Source organism: Phyllobates terribilis, unplaced genomic scaffold (genome assembly GCF_046119375.1).
Source record: "Phyllobates terribilis strain yellow unplaced genomic scaffold, ASM4611937v1 Scaffold_1__5_contigs__length_1240528914, whole genome shotgun sequence".
Lineage (NCBI taxonomy): Eukaryota > Metazoa > Chordata > Amphibia > Anura > Dendrobatidae > Phyllobates > Phyllobates terribilis.
This window is the reverse complement of record NW_027362761.1, coordinates 447,938,699-447,957,675: the sequence shown is the minus strand read 5'-3', so window position 1 is coordinate 447,957,675 and position 18,977 is coordinate 447,938,699. Positions and strand designations below refer to the sequence as shown.

Here is an 18,977-nt window from a genome sequence, read left to right as displayed (position 1 = left end):
TATCACCGCTGGGAGCAGGATCATGGGAGGGAAGGCATATGCCAGAGGAAATCTCCAGGGAACCATAAAGGCGTCCACTGGTCCTTCCCTGGGGTCTAAGGAACAAAAATTTTCCACTTTCCGATTGGCTCTTGTTGCGAATAAGTCCACAGTCGGAAGGCCCCACATTTCTACGATTCTGGAGAATATTTGTGTATTTAGGGACCACTCTCCTTCTTTTACAGAAGTACGGCTGAGGAAATCCGCTGTGATGTTTTCCTTGCCTTTTAGATGAGTAGCCGAAAGAGAGAGACAGTGATCTTCGGCTTTCAGCAGAAGTGCGTTCGCTACCCTCATCAAGTTTCTTGAGCGGGTTCCCCCTTGGTGGTTTATGTAAGCTACCGTGACTTGATTGTCCGAGAGTACACGGACATGCTGGTCCTGAAAATATATAAGGAACTCGTTGAACGCATGCTGCACCGCCAGAAGCTCCTTAACATTTGATGACAACTGTTGCTCACTGCTTGACCAGGTTCCCTGCACTAATTTCCCTTCAAAGTGAGCTCCCCAACCTGTAGCACTTGCATCAGTGGACAAGACTGCAGTTGGACTACATTCCCAGGGAACCCCTTTAGCAAGATTGTCTTGTCGTAACCACCAACGAAGGGACCATATGGCACGAGGACCTAGCGTAAACTTACGGTCTAGATGCCCCTCTAAAGCTGAGTTATTGTACAACACATCCCACTGAAAGGCTCTTGAATGCAATTGTGACCAACGAACCGCAGGAAAAGTGGAGGTGAAGGTTCCCAATAGTGACATGGCCTTACGGAGTGACATAGAAGGTTTACGTATACATTGTTCTACCAACTCCCGGATTCTATCAATTTTCTCTTCTGGAAGACAACATAGCTGTTTCCTGGAATCTAATATGACCCCCAGATATTGTTGTACCTTGAGTGGAGATAGTCTAGACTTTTCTAAATTTAGAAACCACCCCAAACTCTTTAAGACCGACATGGTCTCCTGCAGGTGGGTCTCGCATTGAACCAACGAATTCCCCACTATCAGGAGATCATCCAGGTAAGGGATAATTAGAATGTCCCTTTCTCTTATATGGGCCATAACTTCCGCCATTACTTTAGTAAAAACACGTGGGGCTATAGCTAAACCGAAGGGGAGTGCAGTGTATTGGAAGTGTTTAACCACCCCGTCTATTTCAATGGCCAGCCTCAAGTATTTCTGGTAATCACTATGAATTGGGATATGGTAATACGCATCTTTGAGATCGAGCACTACCATATAGCAGTGGGGAAAAAGTAACTTTATTACGGATTTTAAAGACTCCATTTTAAAGGTGTGTATTTTAAGGAAATTATTCAGGGATTTCAGATTTATAATTGTCCTGAAACTTCCATCCGGTTTCGGAATCAAGAAGAGCGGGGAGTAGAAACCAAGACCCTTTTCAGCTTCCGGAACCTCAATCAGGACGTGCTTTCTTATTAGGGTTTGTACTTCCGAAACGAGGGAAGCCTGGCGTTCTGGGGAAGAACTTTTCGACCTCTTTCATCAGACTTGTCTTGCTCCCTGAAATATCTCTACCGGAAAAATTTCCTCTTCCGGAATGATCTCTTAAAGGAGGGTAGAGGTACTGATGGAAACCCCTTCTTAGGGTCCCCCGCTTTCTCCAATAAGTCGTCCATGGTCTGACCAAAGAGGTATTCCCCTTCACACGGGATTGTACACAGTCTGGACTTAGTCTGTAAATCCCCTGGCCAGCTTTTAATCCACAAGGCTCGCCGAGCCGCATTTGACAGTGCTGCTGACTTTGCTGCCAACCTCACCGAGTCCACAGATGCATCAGCAAGAAAAGCAGCCGCCCCCTGAACCAGTGGAAGGGAAGAAATAATGTCTTTCCTAGAAGTCCCATCCTTCAACTGACTGTCTAGCTGTTCAAGCCACACCATCAGGGCTCTGGACGTACAGGTAGCTGCTACTGTTGGTCTCAGTGCTCCCGCAGCTGTCTCCCATGCCCCTTTCAGGAAAGTATCAGCCCATCTGTCTAGGGGATCTCTCAATGCACCCATATCATCGAACGGGAGGGAAGTTCTTTTCGCTGCTTTAGTAACAGCAACATCCAGCTTGGGTGCTTTTAACCAGGAGGAACACATAGCATCCTCAAATGGATATTTCCTTTTAAAGGATGGAGGAACACTACCCTTCTTGTTAGGCTTTCTCCACTCCTTATCAATAAGGTCTTTCACCCTTGAATTTACTGGAAAGACCCTTCTCTTCTTTAGCCCCAGACCACCAAACATAACATTCTCAGCTGACTTCTCTACCCTCGAGTCCACTATCCCCATTGTAGATCGGACGGCTTTTACTAGGACATCGACCTCCTTCAGGGGGAAGCACTGTCTATCTGGCTCTCTATCAGAGTAAGAGAAGGCGGAGGAGGAAGCGACCGATAGCTCAGAGTCTGAACCCGGCAGGGTTTCTTGAGGAATATGCCCAGACTCTGAACCTTGCAATGCTTTGCCTATTTCTTCCCTTATTAAAGTTCTTAGGCCTAGGGAAAAATCTGGGGTCTCCTCCGATATCATTTTGCTGATACAAAGCTGATATAACCTTTTGCTATATGAATCAGGGAGTGGACAGCTGCATAAGGCACACTCTCTGTGCTTGGACTTCGAGGAACATTTCTTGCTCTAAAAGAAAGTCATAGATAGAAAGAAGGAGGAAACATTAGTAGAACTTTCACGAAGATTTCACTCACCCCACAGAACCTTCGGTACCGTAGAAGCAGAAGAATCCAGCATGCATGGCGAGGAATCACGCCGCACCGGACCGTCCTTCCTGCTCTTAGTGGTAGCTCTTCTAGTTGTACGACCAGACCCTAGCCGGGAATGACGCTGCGCCACTAGTTGTGAGGGCTCCCCAGAGGGCTGCTCCTGCAGCAGATGTTGTTGCCTAGGTGACAGGGCGTTACCTGCTCCTTGGTCTTCCTCCCCAGGTCCAGGTGGGATCCAGGTGGGCTACTCGTTGCCAGGTCCTCAATCCCCCGGCGTCCAGCTGCTCGCGCCAAAAAATTCAAACGAGCCCCGCCCCTTCCGGTGACGTCACAGGGCTTCCTGCCCGGCGCACCGGAAGCCGCGTCAGAAGGTCGCGCCCGTCACGTGCGCCGCCGGCGCGACCTGGTTCTCCTGCAAGCGGTAGCGGGGGGGGGGAGGAAGCCCGCTAGCGGCCCCACACCAGGCGGACATCTACCTCCCGTGAGGCGATGTCGCGCCTGCCGCAACGCTCACGGAGGCGCCCCCATGAGCCCTGCCGTGGCGTCTCCAGAGGACCGGGACGGACCGGCTCCAACCACCTGCTGTGGCCCTCTCTGGGACAGGAGTCCATCTTCTGCAGGTAAACCTGCGAGGTCTCCCATCATGGACAGGAAACCTAAACTGAGGCGGGAAGGGAGGGCCGCCCTTTTTTAACCTGTAGGTTTCCTGTCCTTGATGGGCGGATCCTCTCTCTCACGTGGTGCTGTCATGGACGACCGAAGAAAATGTGCTTTTCTTTAAAAAATAATGAAATTTCTAAATGACCCCTAACTTTTGAACAGTAGTGTATAATCAGTTTTATGGCAAAGAGGGTGGGAGTCATTCACCCTACCTCCCCTCAGGGTGTGGCTGAGCAAGCTTAAATGCTTAGTCACTATTTTTTTTTCTGTTGTAGTGTTTGGAGAGGCAAGGTCTCCAGACTGGAAAGCCATAGCTCTAGGAAGGAGCTGAAGGCTGGGCTACAATCTGTGTGGGTGAACCCCCACACTCCTATGGACTGTGCTATTGTTTATCTTTTGTTTTGTTGTTTTACCAGTAAGCCCGTGTTTATTTTGCTGGAGCTGCAGGGCTTTATGCCATACAATAAAGCCTGCAGAGAAAACCCGGGTCCTGTGTCCACTTTTGAAAGAGGCCGAGTGAGTCATCTTACCACAGTATATATATACAGTTGTGCTCAAAAGTTTACATACCCAGGCAGAGTTTTTCCTTTCTTGGCCTTGTTTCAGAGAATATGAATGATAACAAAAAACTTTTTCTCCACTCATGGTTATTGGTTGGGTGAAGCCATTTACTGTCAAACTACACTGTGTGTGTGTGTATGTATATATACATACACACATTATATATATATATATATATATATATATATATATATATATATATATATATATATATATATATATATATATATATAAAATCACACACACAGGTGCATCTTACTGAATTAGAATATCATGAAAAAGTTAATTTATTTCATTTCTTTAATACAAAAAGTGAAAGATGAAATGAAAGTGTACCATTTCACACTACACTGACTGATTTTCACGACCTTCAGACATATTTTTACAATTATACAATGAAAATGGGATGCAGCACAGACAAGATTCCTGCTCACACATCTGAAATACATCCAGTATCTTTAAACAATTTAGCATTTTATACATTCCTGAAACCTCCATATATCATTTAAATTTATTAATCACGTCAGACAATTCTGATGTTAGGGATGGTCCTTGGAATAAAAAGAAATTTTTATGAAAATTAAGAAATACACAAATGGTATTACTTATACTGACCTGAAATTCCAGCATAGTTTTGCCAATGTTAGCCTCCAACATATAATGATAGGAACCAATGCTTGTACTCGGATCATCAGCATCATCCTCATTACCCTGTAGAATGCAAAAAATACAATAATGTGCATATGAGTATACAAAAGATACATTATTTTGACTCAAACACGTCCAAAAATTTAATGAACATCAGATAATAAACGTTGCCTTTTCCCTTCCTATGTCTAAGTTAACTGAATCTTATCAAAAACATGCATGTAAGAGAATTCAGAGTATATCTCCCTTTTACTAGAACTAAGGACTTGTGCTAATTAATAACCTCTTTAGGACCAGGCAATTTTTCATTTTTGCACTTTCATTTTTTCTTCCTCTCATTTCAAGAGCTATAACTTTTTCATCTTTACATAAATATCCGTTGGATGATGCCATTTATTCTACAAGGAAATGTATTGAAAAATGTGAAAAAAAATCCAAGTGGCATTAAATAGTGAGACAAATACAATTTTTGGTGATATTGTGTTTACGGAGTTCATTGTATAAATTACTAAAATACCAAACTTGCATAGGTTTTTCTAAGTGTTGAAAAAAATTCAGAAGTTTGTAAAAATAAATTAGGTTTGTGTCGCTATTTTCCAAAGACATGTAACGTTTCTATTTTTCTGTGGATGGAGATGCGTTAGGGCTCGTTTTTTGTGGGGCAAGCTCATGTTTTCATTGATACCATTTTAAAGTAATACGAGGTTTTGATCACTTTTTATTGTATTTTATTTAGAGATGAGTGGTGACCAAAAAAACACAATTCTGGCGTTTCGAGTTGTTTTTACCTTGTTACAGATGTAACATCTAGATTCACTAATTTTATATTTTGATAGATTGGACATTTATGGACATGGTAATGCCAGATATGTTTATTTTATTAATTCTTGAAATCCTTTCTTTTTAATGTGCGTAAAGTGTGCTTTAAATTTTTATATACCGTGTTTTGCGGATTACAAAATGCACCGGATTATAAAACTCACCCCAAAATTTTGGGAAAAAAAAGGGGTAAAAAATGTTTTAATAAAACTGTGGTGCATCTTATAGTTAGTGCGTCTTACTGCTTACCGGGGGTGCGGTGAAGCAGGGTGTCGGGGGTGCAGTGAAGCAGGGTCCTGGAGTTGCGGTCGAGCAGGGTCCGGGGGTCGCTGCTGCAGGAAGCTGAGCATGACAGGAGTGGGGCGATGCTGGGTGGAGCAGGTGTTCGGAGTTGCGAGGACTCTGACATTTTGAGAAGGCCCGGAGCCCCCGCACTTACATGGTATACAATGCGGTGAACACCAAGAAAATGGCCGCCGTGGGCGGCACATGTGCAGATTGAGATCTCGGCACCGAGATCTCTGGAGACAAGATCTTGATGTTGAAATCTCAATCTGCGCATTCACCGCCTTACTTACCATGTAAGTGCGGGGGCTCCGGGCTTTCTCAAAATGTTGGCGGAGCTCCAGCACTGACTGACACCCGCAGCGTCACAGATCCATATATCCCCTCCTCCCTTCGTGGGGCTCGCAGCATCACTCCACTCCTGCCTCCGCCGCCAGCAGCGACCCTGAGACCCCGCTCCACTGCAGCCGGTAAGGTATATTCACATTATAAGACGCATCTCTATTTTCTCCCCAAATCTGGGGAGAAAAGTGCATCTTATAAAGCGAAAAATAAGGTATTTTACTTTTTTTTCCTTCATTTTTTACTTTCCTATTTAGTCCCCTTAGGGGACTTGAACCTCTGATCACCTATATTATATACTGCAGGGTCACAGTATTGCAGTATATACAGTATTATTATTATAGCGCCATTTATTCCATGGCACTTTACATGTGAAAAAGGGGTATACATAGCAAAAACAATTACAGTAATCTTGAACACAATGTGACAGCGACTGGTACAGGAGGCACGAGGACCCTGCCCGCGAGGGCTCACAATCTACAAGGGATGGGTGAGGATACAGTAGGTGAGGGTAGAGTTGGTTGTGCAGCGGTATGGTGGAGCGGTGGTTACTGCAGGTTGTAGGCTTGTCGGAAGAGGTGGGTCTTCAGGCGTCTTTTGAAGGTTTCCACGGTCAATGAGAGTCTGATGTGTTGGGGTAGAGAGTTCCAGAGTAGGGGAAAGCACGGGAGAAATCTTGTATGCGATTGTGGGAGGAGGAGATAAGAGGGGAGTAGAGAAGGAGATCTTGTGAGGATCGGAGGTTGCATGCGGGTATGTCACGGGAGACTAGGTCAGAGATATATGGAGGAGACAGGTTGTGAATGGCTTTGTATGCCATGGTTAGGGTTTTGAACTGGAGTCTCTGAGCAATGGGGAGCCAGTGAAGAGATTGACAGAGAGGAGAGGCTGGGGAATAGCGGGGGGACAGGTGGATTAGTCGGGCAGCAGAGTTTAGGATACATTGGAGGGGTGCGAGAGTGTTGGAAGGGAGGCCACAGAGCAGGAGGTTGCAATAGTCGAGGCGGGAGATGATGAGGTCGTGCACTAGTGTTTTTCCAGATTCATGGTTGAGGAATGTGCGGATCCGGGAGATATTTTTGAGTTGGAGTCGGCAGGAAGTGGAAAGGGCTTGGATATGTGGTTTGAAGGAGAGTTCAGAGTCCAGGGTTATCCCAAGGCAGTGAGCTTGAGGGACTGGGGAGAGTGGGCAGCCATTGACGTTGATAGATAGGTCAGTTGGGGGGGTTGAATGAGATGGGGGAAAGATGATGAATTCTGTTTTGTCCATGTTAAGTTTTAGAAATCTAGCAGAGAAGAAGGATGAAATAGCAGACAGACATTGTGGGATTTTGGTTAGTAAGGAGGTGATATCGGGTCCAGAGAGGTAGATCTGTGTGTCATGAGCATAGCGGTGATAATGAAAGCCATGAGACTCTATGAGCTGTCCCAGGCCTAAGGTTTAGATGGAGAAGAGTAGGGATCCTAGAACTGAACCTTGGGGGACACCAACAGATGAGGAGGTGGTGTGTGAGTGGGAGACACTGAATGTCCGGTCTGTTAGGAATGAGGAGATCCAGGATAGGGCCAAGTCTGTGATGCCGAGAGATGAGAGAGTTTGTAGTAAGAAGGAATGGTCCACTGTGTTGAAGGCAGATGACAGGTCTAGGAGGAGGACAGAGTAGTGTCGCTTGGATTTGGCGGTTAGTAGGTCGTTGGTGACTTTAGTCAGTGTAGTTTCAGTAGAATGGTGCGGTCGGAAACCAGATTGCAGGCGGTCGAAGAGGGAGCAGGAGGAGAGGTGGGAGGACAAATTAGAATGGACGTGTTGTTCCAGTAGTTTTGAGGCATAGGGGAGAAGTGATATGGGGCGATAGCTAGTCAGAGAGGATGGGTCAAGGGAGGGCTTTTTGAGGATGGGTGTGATTGAGGCATGTTTGAAGCATGAGGGGAAGACACCAGTTGTTAGTGACAGGCTGAAGAGGTGGTCTAGTGGTGGGATGAAGATAGTGGTAAGGTTTGGGATGAGGTGGGACGGGATTGGGTCAAGTTTACAGGTGGTGAGGTGTGATTTGGAGAGTAAAGAGGAAAGTTGATCTTCCGTAATGGTGGAGAAGGTGGTTTTGGAGGAGGAGGGTTGAGTAGGTGTGGGGAGGGGCTGTGGTGGCTTTAGGCAAAAGCTTTGTCTGATGGTGTCAATCTTCTGCTTGAAGAATGAGGCAAAGTCTTCAGCTGAAATAAGAGGAGAGGGAGGAGGCACTACAGTAGTGTTCAAAATAATAGCAGTATGTTCAAAATGAGTTAAGCACAAAATCTTTATACTAGTTTTTATTTCCATGCATTGGGAACATTGCACACTGTTTTCTAATTCAAAACATGAAGAGAAATGTATATAATTTTTCACTACTTTACAGAAAATAACAAAAAATGAACAATGGACTGCTCTAAAAAATAGCAGTATCTGCATTTGTCTTTACAAAATCACAATATTTACTTTTTTTGAGGATTTAGCATTCCTGTGAATCACTTAACCTAATATTATTATTATTTATCTATATAGTCCCATTGATTCCATGGTGCTGTACATAAGAAGGGGTTACATACCAAATACAGATATCAGTTACAGTAAACAAACAAACAGTGATAGACTGGTACAGAGGGAAGAGGACCCTGCCCTTGCGGGCTTACATTCTACAGGAATGGGGAAGGAGACAGTAGGTTGAGGGGTTGCAGTAGCTCAGGTGTTGTTGAGGTGGCAGCAAGCAAGGTCATGGCAGGCTGTAAGCTTGTTTGAAGAGATGGATAATTGGACGTGTTGAGTCACAGAATTCCATAGGACGGGGGATATTTGGGAGAAATCTTGGAGGCGATTGCGTGAGGAACGAATAAGTGTGGAGGAGAGAAGGAGGCCTTGGGAGGACCAGAGATTATGTGAAGGAATATATCGGGAGATTAGTTCAGAGATGTAAAGGAGGAGAGAGGCTATGGATGGCTTTGTAGGTCAGTGTTAGTAGTTTGAACTGGATACGCTGGGCAATTGGGAGCCAGTGAAGGGACTTGCAAAGGGGGGTAGCAGAGGAGTAGCGAGGCAAGAGATGGACACGTCGAGCAGCAGAGTTAAGGATGAACTGGAGGGGTGCGATAGTGCTAGCAGGTAGGCCACAGAGGAGAATGTTGCAGTAGTCGAGGCAGGAGATGATGAGGGCAACCTAATATTTAGTTGTATACCCACAGTTTTTTTCAGTTTCTTAGAACTGCTTCACAGCTATGTTGCATAGAGTCAACCAATTTCTAGCACCTGTCAATTGTTATTGCAGCCCAGGATGCTTTGACTACATCACACAATTTTTTGGTATTTGTTGGTTTTGCCTCAAATGGCATTTTTGATGTCGCCCCACAAGTTTTCTATCGGATTAAGGTCTGGGGATTGGGCAGGACACTCCATGACCTCAATTTTGTTGGACTGGAGCCAAGATTTTGCTAATTTACTGGTGTGTTTAGGGTCGTTGTCTTGTTGAAACACCCATTTTAAGAGCATATCCTCTTCAGTGTAAGGCAACATGACCTCTTCAAGTATTTTAATATATGCAAACTGGTCCATGATCTCTGGTATGCAGTAAAGAGGTCCCGCACCATAGTAAGATAAACATGCCCACATCATGATACTTGCACCACCATGCGTCGCTGTCTTCACAGTGTACTGTGGCTTGAATACAGATTTGGGGGTCATCTGACGAACTGTGTGCGGCCCTAGGACCCAAAAAGAACAATTTTACTTTCATCAGTCCACAAAATGTTTCTCCATTTCTCTTTAGGCCAGTTGATGTGTTCTTTGACAAATTGTGTCCGCTCCAGTACATGTCTTTATTAGTGATGAGCGAGCACTAAAATGCTCGGGTGCTCGAAGCTTGGGTCGAGCACATTGGAATACTCGGGTGCTCGACCCGAGCAACGAGCCCAATGTAAGTCTATGGGAAACTCGAGCATTTTTCTGGCGGTCCCCCCAGGCATTCTGCAGAGGGTCAAAAATTGCCCAAATCGCTGGGAACAGTGCTCAATTAAAGGTCAGGCAGGCAGAATATATAGGCAGACAGGCAGGCAGGGTATATAGGAGGGTGCATGAAAAACATAGCAGGGCACTTGGAACACACTAGTGCCCTCCGATTTTCATGCACCCGTCTCTTTAAAAAAGCCGGCCGGCAATTCATAAGCGGGATACATCGGTACCAGACAATTTAGAACAGAAAGAATAGAGCATCACACATAGATTAGATAGAAACATGTCAGTCACATATATAAGAAGTACAGTGACAGTGTTGGTGACTGTACTTGTCATTTAGTGTTAAAATAAAGGATTTATTAAAAAAAAAAATTGGCGTGGGGTTCCCCGTAATTTTAGTCTCTAGCGGAGGTTAAGCAAACGGCTGGGGCAGATGTTTGAAGCCTGGGAAGGGGGTAATACCCACGGAGCTTCCCAGGCTACTAATATCAGCACCCAGCTGAATACCTAGCCTTTACTAGCTATTAAAATGGGGGACCCAAAAAAAAAATGACATGGGGTCCCCCCTATTTTAATAGCTAGCAAAGGCTAGGCAGACAGCTGGGGGCTGATATTAATAGCCCAGGAAGGGTGCCATGAATATTGGCCCCCTCCCAGGCTAGAAACACCAGCCGTCAGCTGCCCCAGAAATGGCGCATCCATAGGAACGCTGCCATCCAGCTTGTCATCCTTCAAAGCGCTCCACAGTGTCTCTGAAGGATGGTATGCTGGATGGCAGCATTCTGCTACCATCCAGCCTGCCATCTCAATGCCGTCCCAGCGTGGGAGAATTCTCCTGCTCAAGCGGTGACGTCATTTGCCGGCACCGCATGCGCAGGAGAATTCTCCCACGCTGTCAGTGACGTGCATGAGGTGAGCTGAGTTCATTGGACATGAACTCGGCTCATCTGGATGCCGTCACAGCCAGACACTGAGGAGCTTCTCAGTGTCTGTGGCATGGCAAGCTGGATGGCAGCGTTCTGCTGCGATCTAGCCTGTCATGTCAATGTAGCAGAGCTGAAGCCGTCCTGGGAACCATGGAAAGGTAAGGATGAGTTGGTTTATTATTTTACTTTTATTGCAGGAGATCGTTGGCTTCAGCTGGAATGGGCGTGACGGTAAGTAGAGTTTAATTTAGAACATTAAAGAATTGTGCCTTTATTTCAATTAAAGGACTTTATTCTGGGTGTTTGTGTTTTTTTTAACTTTCACTATGGGGTTAGTAATGGGGGTGTCTTACTTATACGCCATTTCTGGGGCGGCTGACGGCTGGTGTTTCTAGCCTCGGAGGGGGCCAATATTCATGGCACCCTTTCTGGGCTATTAATATCAACCCCCATCTGTCTGCCTAGCCTTTGCTAGCTATTAAAATAGGGGGGACCGCACGTCATTTTTTTGGGGGGGTCCCCCATTTTAATAGCTAGTAAAGGCTAGGTATTCAGCTGGGGGCTGATATTAGTAGCCTGGGAAGCTCCGTGGGTATTACCCCCTTCTCAGGCTTCAAAGATCTGCCCCAGCCGTCTGCTTAACCTCCGCTAGAGACTAAAATTACGGGGAACCCCACGCCAATTTTTTTTTAATAAATCCTTTATTTTAACACTAAATGACAATTACAGTAACCAACACTGTCACTGTACTTATTATATATGTGACTGACATGTTTCTATCTATCTAATCTATGTGTGATTCTCTATTCGTTCTGTTCTAAATTGTCGGGTACCGGTGTATGTGGCTGATGAATTGCCGGCTTTTCATGTTTCACTGTGAGCACTGTTCCCATCGATTTGGGCAATCACTGTAATGCCACAACCACCATGGCTGTGACATTACAGTGAGTGGCAGACAATCCCTGCATGATTGGTGCTCTAAATAGTGCCAAACATGCAGGACGGAGACCCGAGCTCCCGCCCGAGCATCTCGAAAGTACTTGGCGAGCTCCGAGCATCTCGAGTACTGAGATGCTCGGGCGAGTACCGAGCAGTGGCGAGCATGCTCATCATTAGTCTTTATTTTAACAGTGGGACTTTGCTGGGACTTCTTGCTAAGAGATTAGCTTCTAACTGTCACAGTACTCACAAGTAACTTGAGACTGTCTTTGATCTTCCTGGAGCTGATCATTGGCTGAGCCTTTGCCATTCTGGCTATTCTTCGATCCATTTGAATGGTAGTCTTCCATTTTCTTCCACATCTCTCTGGTTTTGCTTTCCATTTTAAAGCATTGGAGATCAGCTAAAATGAACAGCCTATCATTGTCTGCACTTCTTTACAAGTTTTACCCTCTCCAATCAAATTTTTAATCAAAGTACGCTGCTCTTCTGAACAATGTCTTGAACGACCCATATTTCTCAGGCTTTCATGGAGAAATGCATGGACTACATGTGCTGGCTTCACCCTTAAATAAGGGCCACCTTATTCACACCGTTTATTCACAGAATGATTAAACTCACTAATTGAACTCCACACTGCTATTATTTTGAACACATTCCTTTTCAATTAATTATTCAAATACACAGACTTAAAAACATGCAGATCATGAATGCAGAGTCTCTTGGTTTTCTTAGAATCTACTGCAACAACTGGTGAATTGTTTGACATGTGGTAATATAATTTACACAAAAAACAGTGATTAACAAAGAGAAAGCAAGGGGATTGGTGCTTGAGCATGAGGGACTAAAACATGGTAACTGCGAGTAGGGCAAAGAAGCGCGCAAGATTGCCAGATTTGATTTTACAGTGCATTGCTGTCAAGAGAGATGACCAATAGGAGGGTGGGAGGGGGGCGCTGTTCCAAGAGTCCACCTCTTGTCAAGATATTACTTCCTGTGAGAACATTTGCAACCACAAAGTAAGCTGTCCTTCTGAAGACTCTAACTATCAAGCCTATTGCCTCACCGTGAGTAAAGTCATTGTGAACTTCAAGTGTGCATTTGCATTACTACTACCATACCTGGCTGCAGACACCAAAAACAACTTTACCACCAAGCCCTTTGTATGGAACATTCTTAAAGAGACACTTCGCCAACCAACCAACCACCCCTTACATATAACTAATGTTCACTTTTTTTGACTGTCAAAAAGAAGAGGTTGATAATACAACAAATGTACCTGGCCCCAACCATATTAGTAAACAATAAAAAGTTAAAAAGACCAAAAATAGCAATAATGAACAGAAGCTAAATGTCTCATAAGAAAGGTTATAGGAATATAGGAATGTTTCAGTTGCTCATAGAAGCAAATGGATAAGAATTATTATTATAATATGTAAAATGTCAAATACTATGCAGTTCTCTGGGCATTATACTTCACGCCCATGAACAGTTACAGTTTTGCTCAATTTGTCAAGTTGCACAAAGCAAAATTATGGCACTCACAATGGTTCATCAGGTAGTACTGTATCTAGATAAGCCTCCAAATTCAAAAGACTTGTCTTGGATTTACACAAAATCTGACTCTCTGATCTTCTTGGGCTATAAACAACCTTGGCGTTTGATGGCTCTGTTGCGAATCCACAGGTATCATAACAGCCCTGTCAATGATTATCTGATTGTTTCTGTAGCAATGTGTGCCGTTCTCAAATATAGTCCGTGAGGTGGCCTCAAAAGCAAAGCTTTACTTTGTAAATTCAGTTCTCTTTTTTGGAAATATTATTTTTTCCAGTTTACATTAAATGTAAGCCAAACTAGCAACTCGCCAGCAATACGGGAGGAAACCAATCCATCCTGGAACAACAAAAAAAAAAAACTTGTACTATATAAACTTAGTGAAAGATACTTCATGTACAATTTCTTTCTGTTCCAGTATTCTTCCATTAAAATGCATGCATTATTCCCTTGATCTGTCAGAAACCACGCCAGTATCTGAAACATCAAATGACATTCCACAGGAGAGTATTGGGACATTAAATGTGGAACACTCCTTCCATATTAAAATGTTATTTTTCATGGAAAACGCACTAAAATACAAACTGGCCTAGATTTTCCTGTACACAAACACTCCTCCGCTGCATATTTGTTCTCATATATTTGGACTCCCGCAGTGCTGAGGGGCCGCCGGGAATGACTATTGTCTGCTAGTACTTGTTCCACTTTGTAATATTGTATTACTCTAGAAAATTGTGATTTGCAAAATCCAATCTCGTTCTCTTCACACACACATAATTTAAAGCTCCTTGTCCCTAAACCAAAAACTGTAACTGGTCCCCCCATTTAGTATAATATACAGTACAGACCAAAAGTTTGGACACACCGTCTCATTTAAAGATTTTTCTGTATTTTCATGACTATGAAAATTGTACATTCACACTGAAGCCATCAAAACTATGAATTAACACGTGGAATTATATACTTAACAAAAAAGTGTGAAACAACTGAAAATATGTCTTATATTCTTGGTTCTTCAAAGTAGCCACCTTTTGCTTTGATGACTGCTTTGCACACTCTTGGCATTCTCTTGATGAGCTTCAAGAGGTAGTCACCGGAAATGGTTTTCACTTCACAGGTGTGCCCTGTCAGGTTTAATAAGTGGGATTTCTTGCCTTACAAATGGGGTTGGGACCATCAGTTGTGTTGTGCAGAAGACAGGTGGATACACAGCTGATAGTCCTACTGAATAGACTGTTAGAATTAGTATTATGGCAAGAAAAAAGCAGCTAAGTAAAGAAAAACGAGTGGCCATCATTACTTTAAGAAATGAAGGTCAGTCAGTCCGAAAAATTTGGAAAACTTTGAAAGTGTCCCCAAGTGCAGTTGCAAAAACCATCAAGTGCTACAAAGAAACTGGCTCACATGAGGACCGCCCCAGGAAAGGAAGACCAAAAGTTACCTCTGCTTCTGAGGATAAGTTTATCCGAGTCACCAGCCTCAGAAATCGCAGGTTAACAGCAGCTCAGATTAGAGACCAGGTCAATGCCACACAGAGTTCTAGCAGCAGACACATCTGTACAACAACTGTTAAGAGGAGACTTTGTGCAGCAGGCCTTCATGGTAAAATAGGTGCTAGGAAACCACTGCTAAGGACAGGCAACAAGCAGAAGAGACTTGTTTGGGCTAAAGAACAGAAGGAATGGACATTAGACCAGTGGAAATCTGTGCTTTGGTCTGATGAGTCCAAATTTGAGATCTTTGGTTCCAACCACCGTGTTTGGGCGATGCAGAAAAGGTGAACGGATGGACTGCACATGCCAGGTTCCCACCATGAAGCATGGACGAGGAGGTGTGATGGTGTGGGGGTGCTTTGCTGGTGACACTGTTGGGGATTTATTCAAAATTGAAGCATACTGAACCAGCATGGCTACCACAGCATCTTGCAGCGGCATGCTATTCCATCCGGTTTGCGTTTAGTTGGACCATCATTTATTTTTCAATAGGACAATGACCCCAAACACACCTCCAGGCTGTGTAAGGGCTATTTGACCAAGAAGAAGAGTGATGGGGTGCTATGCCAGATGACCTGGCCTCCACAGTCACCAGACCTGAACCCAATCGAGATGGTTTTGGGTGAGCTGGACCGCAGAGTGAAGGCAAAAGGGCCAACAAGTGCTAAGCATCTCTGGGAACTCCTTCAAGATTGTTGAAAGACCATTTCCGGTGACTACCTCTTGAAGCTCATCAAGAGAATGCCAAGAGTGTGCAAAGCAGTTATCAAAGCAAAAGGTGGCTACTTTGAAGAACCTAGAATATAAGACATATTTTCAGTTGTTTCACACTTTTTTGTTAAGTATATAATTCCACATGTGTTAATTCATAGTTTTGATGCCTTCAGTGTGAATGTACAATTTTCATAATCATGAAAATACAGAAAAATCTTTAAATGAGAAGGCTGTACTGTACTCTGTGGTAGAAAAGCCATTGAAACTCTCACGCATCAGGTCACTGGTGTGACTGCTACTTCTGCACCTCCTGTATCTAAAAAGAAGCCCTTCTCCTCCTCTCATGAAAGTTTTTATCCTCTTAATACATTGCAATCATCATTTTATATAGCACTGTGTACTTACAATTGCTCATTTTGCCTTTTTACCCAGCTAATTGTTGTCTTTTCACTTTTTTTGCTCTATGTAGAAATAGGAAGTCTCTTTCCCCTGTGTGAGTCATACCCCTCTTCAACTTCTGTCCCAGCTGCTCAGCTCTTCCCTCCTGCCAGGCACTTTAGCAGTAACATGGAATTGTAGTTCTAATGATGACTTATGCAGGGAAAAAAGACTATCTTTTACTACATAGAACTTACAAGGATTCATCTAGTCAGCTTTTAATCACGTGATATCATAGATCTAATGGAAAACAAAAGAATTAACTGTGTACAAATGCAAAATGAGCAATTGTAAGTACACAGTGCTATATAATATGATGATTGCAATATATTAAGAGGATAACATTTTTTTATGGAAGTGCTTCCTTAAAGTAACCCAGTTAGTAATTTTAACTCTGCCTTCTCAAACCGCTTATGACTGCTAGAAAGACACTTTTATTGTGTGCCAGCAGTATTAAAGCATACCTTCAAAAAAAAAGAAGCTATAATAACTCCTGTGTTATATGCAAATTATTTCAGAAGGATCTATTAGGTGTATATTTTCTGCGATCTCTGTGGCAATTCCTCTGATTTAGGCTTCATTTATGCCTCATGCTTCATTACCTGACTTCTGAAAAGACATCAATGATGCCTAATTAGGAGGTGTTGCCATTAAGATCAAAGGACACCTTGCTGAAGAAAAAACCTCGAGCAGACACATTTAATGGAAACTGATGTTAGCAGAACCAACCATCAAAAGTGTATAGGGGTCTCCCGATTCTACCCTGAGAGCCTATATTCCTGTAGGGATGAGCTCACCTCTCCCTGGTAGAAGACATATGCACGCTCGTGCTGGAGAAGAGCATACATTAGTATAGAGGAGTCTGAAGAAATAGTTTCAGGTCAAACTAGTGGTTGGACAATACCTACCTAAGGTATAGTGTTCAGGGGCGGACACAGGCAGAAGAGGGCCCCTGTACAAGAAATATACTTGGGCTCATTGCAGTCCAATAGCTCATCATAATGCCCAATTCCTCCTTCTTTAGAAGTGGATGTGGCCCCCTTACCTCTCTGACCCCTGTGCAGCTGCTCCAATGGTATGTCCACCCCTGGCTCACATACAAGGCTATACAGTACATCTTGATACTATAGAGGTAACAACAAAGATCTCAAGCTATATTTTAGTGAAAATAATTTGCCCACCATTCATCTTCTGTTTTGCAGCACTTGCTTCCTTCCAAATCATTGCGTTACCTATTAAATCACATCATATGAATTAAATAAGCTAAACTCTAACGTCATGGCCCCTATTTAACTGCTGATTTATTCTTGCTTGATATTGGATGGCGATTTTAAATAATTAATCATTTTTATGAAGATTTCTATGCTTAAAAGAAATACCCTTTGTAGACTTCTGGGCGCGACTTTCCTCTGGGATATCTAAAAGCCAGCATAAATATTTCAACGGCACTGCGTTAATGTTGCTGGATTCAGATGCTATAAATTTTCCAATGCATTTACTTTTAAAAAAAATACTGACAAAAGTGTGTGTGACCTTCCAATATTTGTAGCTACGGGGTGTGTAGTCCATGGCCATGATTACTAGTATGAAATCTTTTCACCGAGGCACTTTTGTCAGAGGCCGCCCTGTCACTGCGCAGTGTAACCTACAGCCTAATTGTATGGCTGCATATAAATCACATCATTACACATAACACTGTACAATGGCTTCTACCTGGGCTGTTGCTTCTAGAACGTGGAGATGAAAAATCATTCTCTGTTTATGAACTTCTTAACTGAAATGTTAGATTTAACAGTCAGCATTTGATACAGTGTATATGTGGAAGGGCGAGAAGTGTTAAAGGGTAAGCTTCCTTTAAAAAACAAAGGCCTATTAGACTGAATACTTTAATGTTGAAAGTGTGCCCTAATAAAAGTTATTAACTCTCACATCTCGGGGACTGTGACTGCGGAAGGGTTGTGCAGGTTAATGTAGTCCCAACTGTGTAGGGATCTTTCAGGATGTATATTCTGGAGCTCTATATCCCCTTACTGACCCCCAATACGATTTAAAAGTGACCTGAGATATAAGAGACTAGCAGCCCCCGACGGGTGGAAATGCTGCACCTGTCAGTTGTAGACTTTAGCTGACACCCTACTGCATCAGCCACGATTGGTGTTGGCACTGGCCATGGCCGTTTAACATCTTTGATGCTGCTGTCAATAGTAAATATGGCATCTAGATGGTTAACAGAGAATGGAGACTTCCTCTTTAACCCCATCGGCACTCTAAGATCACGATTGTGTGGTCCTGATGCTTGCCATGGCAATTCATAGCCAAATAATGGCCATAGGGTCTACCGGCTATCGTGGCCCGTTCAGAAGTTAGCAACATGTGCAGTAGGTGGTAAGAATAACAATTTTTCTTTCCTGTCATGCAACTTTGCATTAATTTCTGAAAAGTACCTGAAGGGTTAATAAACTACACGACAGCAGTTTTGAATATGTTGAGGGGCATTGTTTTTAAAATGGTATTACTTTTGGGGTTATTTTTAATTTATAGGTCCCCCAAAGTCACTTTAAAACTGAATAGGTACCTTAAAAAAGAAGTTTTGAAAATTTCCTTAAAAAAAAAAAAATGAAAAAATTACTGCTACAATTTTAAAGCTACTAACATCCTAACAGAATAAAAGAACATTTTACAGATGGTGCTGATGTAAAGCAGACATGAGGGAAATGTTATTTATTAATCATTTTGTGTGGTAAGACTATCTGGATAATCATTCAAAGTTTGAAAATTGCTAATTTTAAGAAGTTTTTGTCAAATTTCTGATATTTTTAAAAAAAAACGCTAAACATATTGACCTAAAT

General features: G+C 43.3%; 1 protein-coding gene across 1 annotated transcript in view; it reads right to left on the bottom strand.

The window, feature by feature from the left end:
• Positions 1–18,977, bottom strand: part of LIX1 (limb and CNS expressed 1) — a 169,593-nt gene that overhangs the window by 45,185 nt on the left and 105,431 nt on the right. Inside the window, exon 4 of the mRNA XM_073678168.1 lies at positions 4,607–4,702. Within this exon, the coding sequence (XP_073534269.1) occupies positions 4,607–4,702 (96 nt within the window). The remainder of the gene's footprint in view (positions 1–4,606; positions 4,703–18,977) is intronic.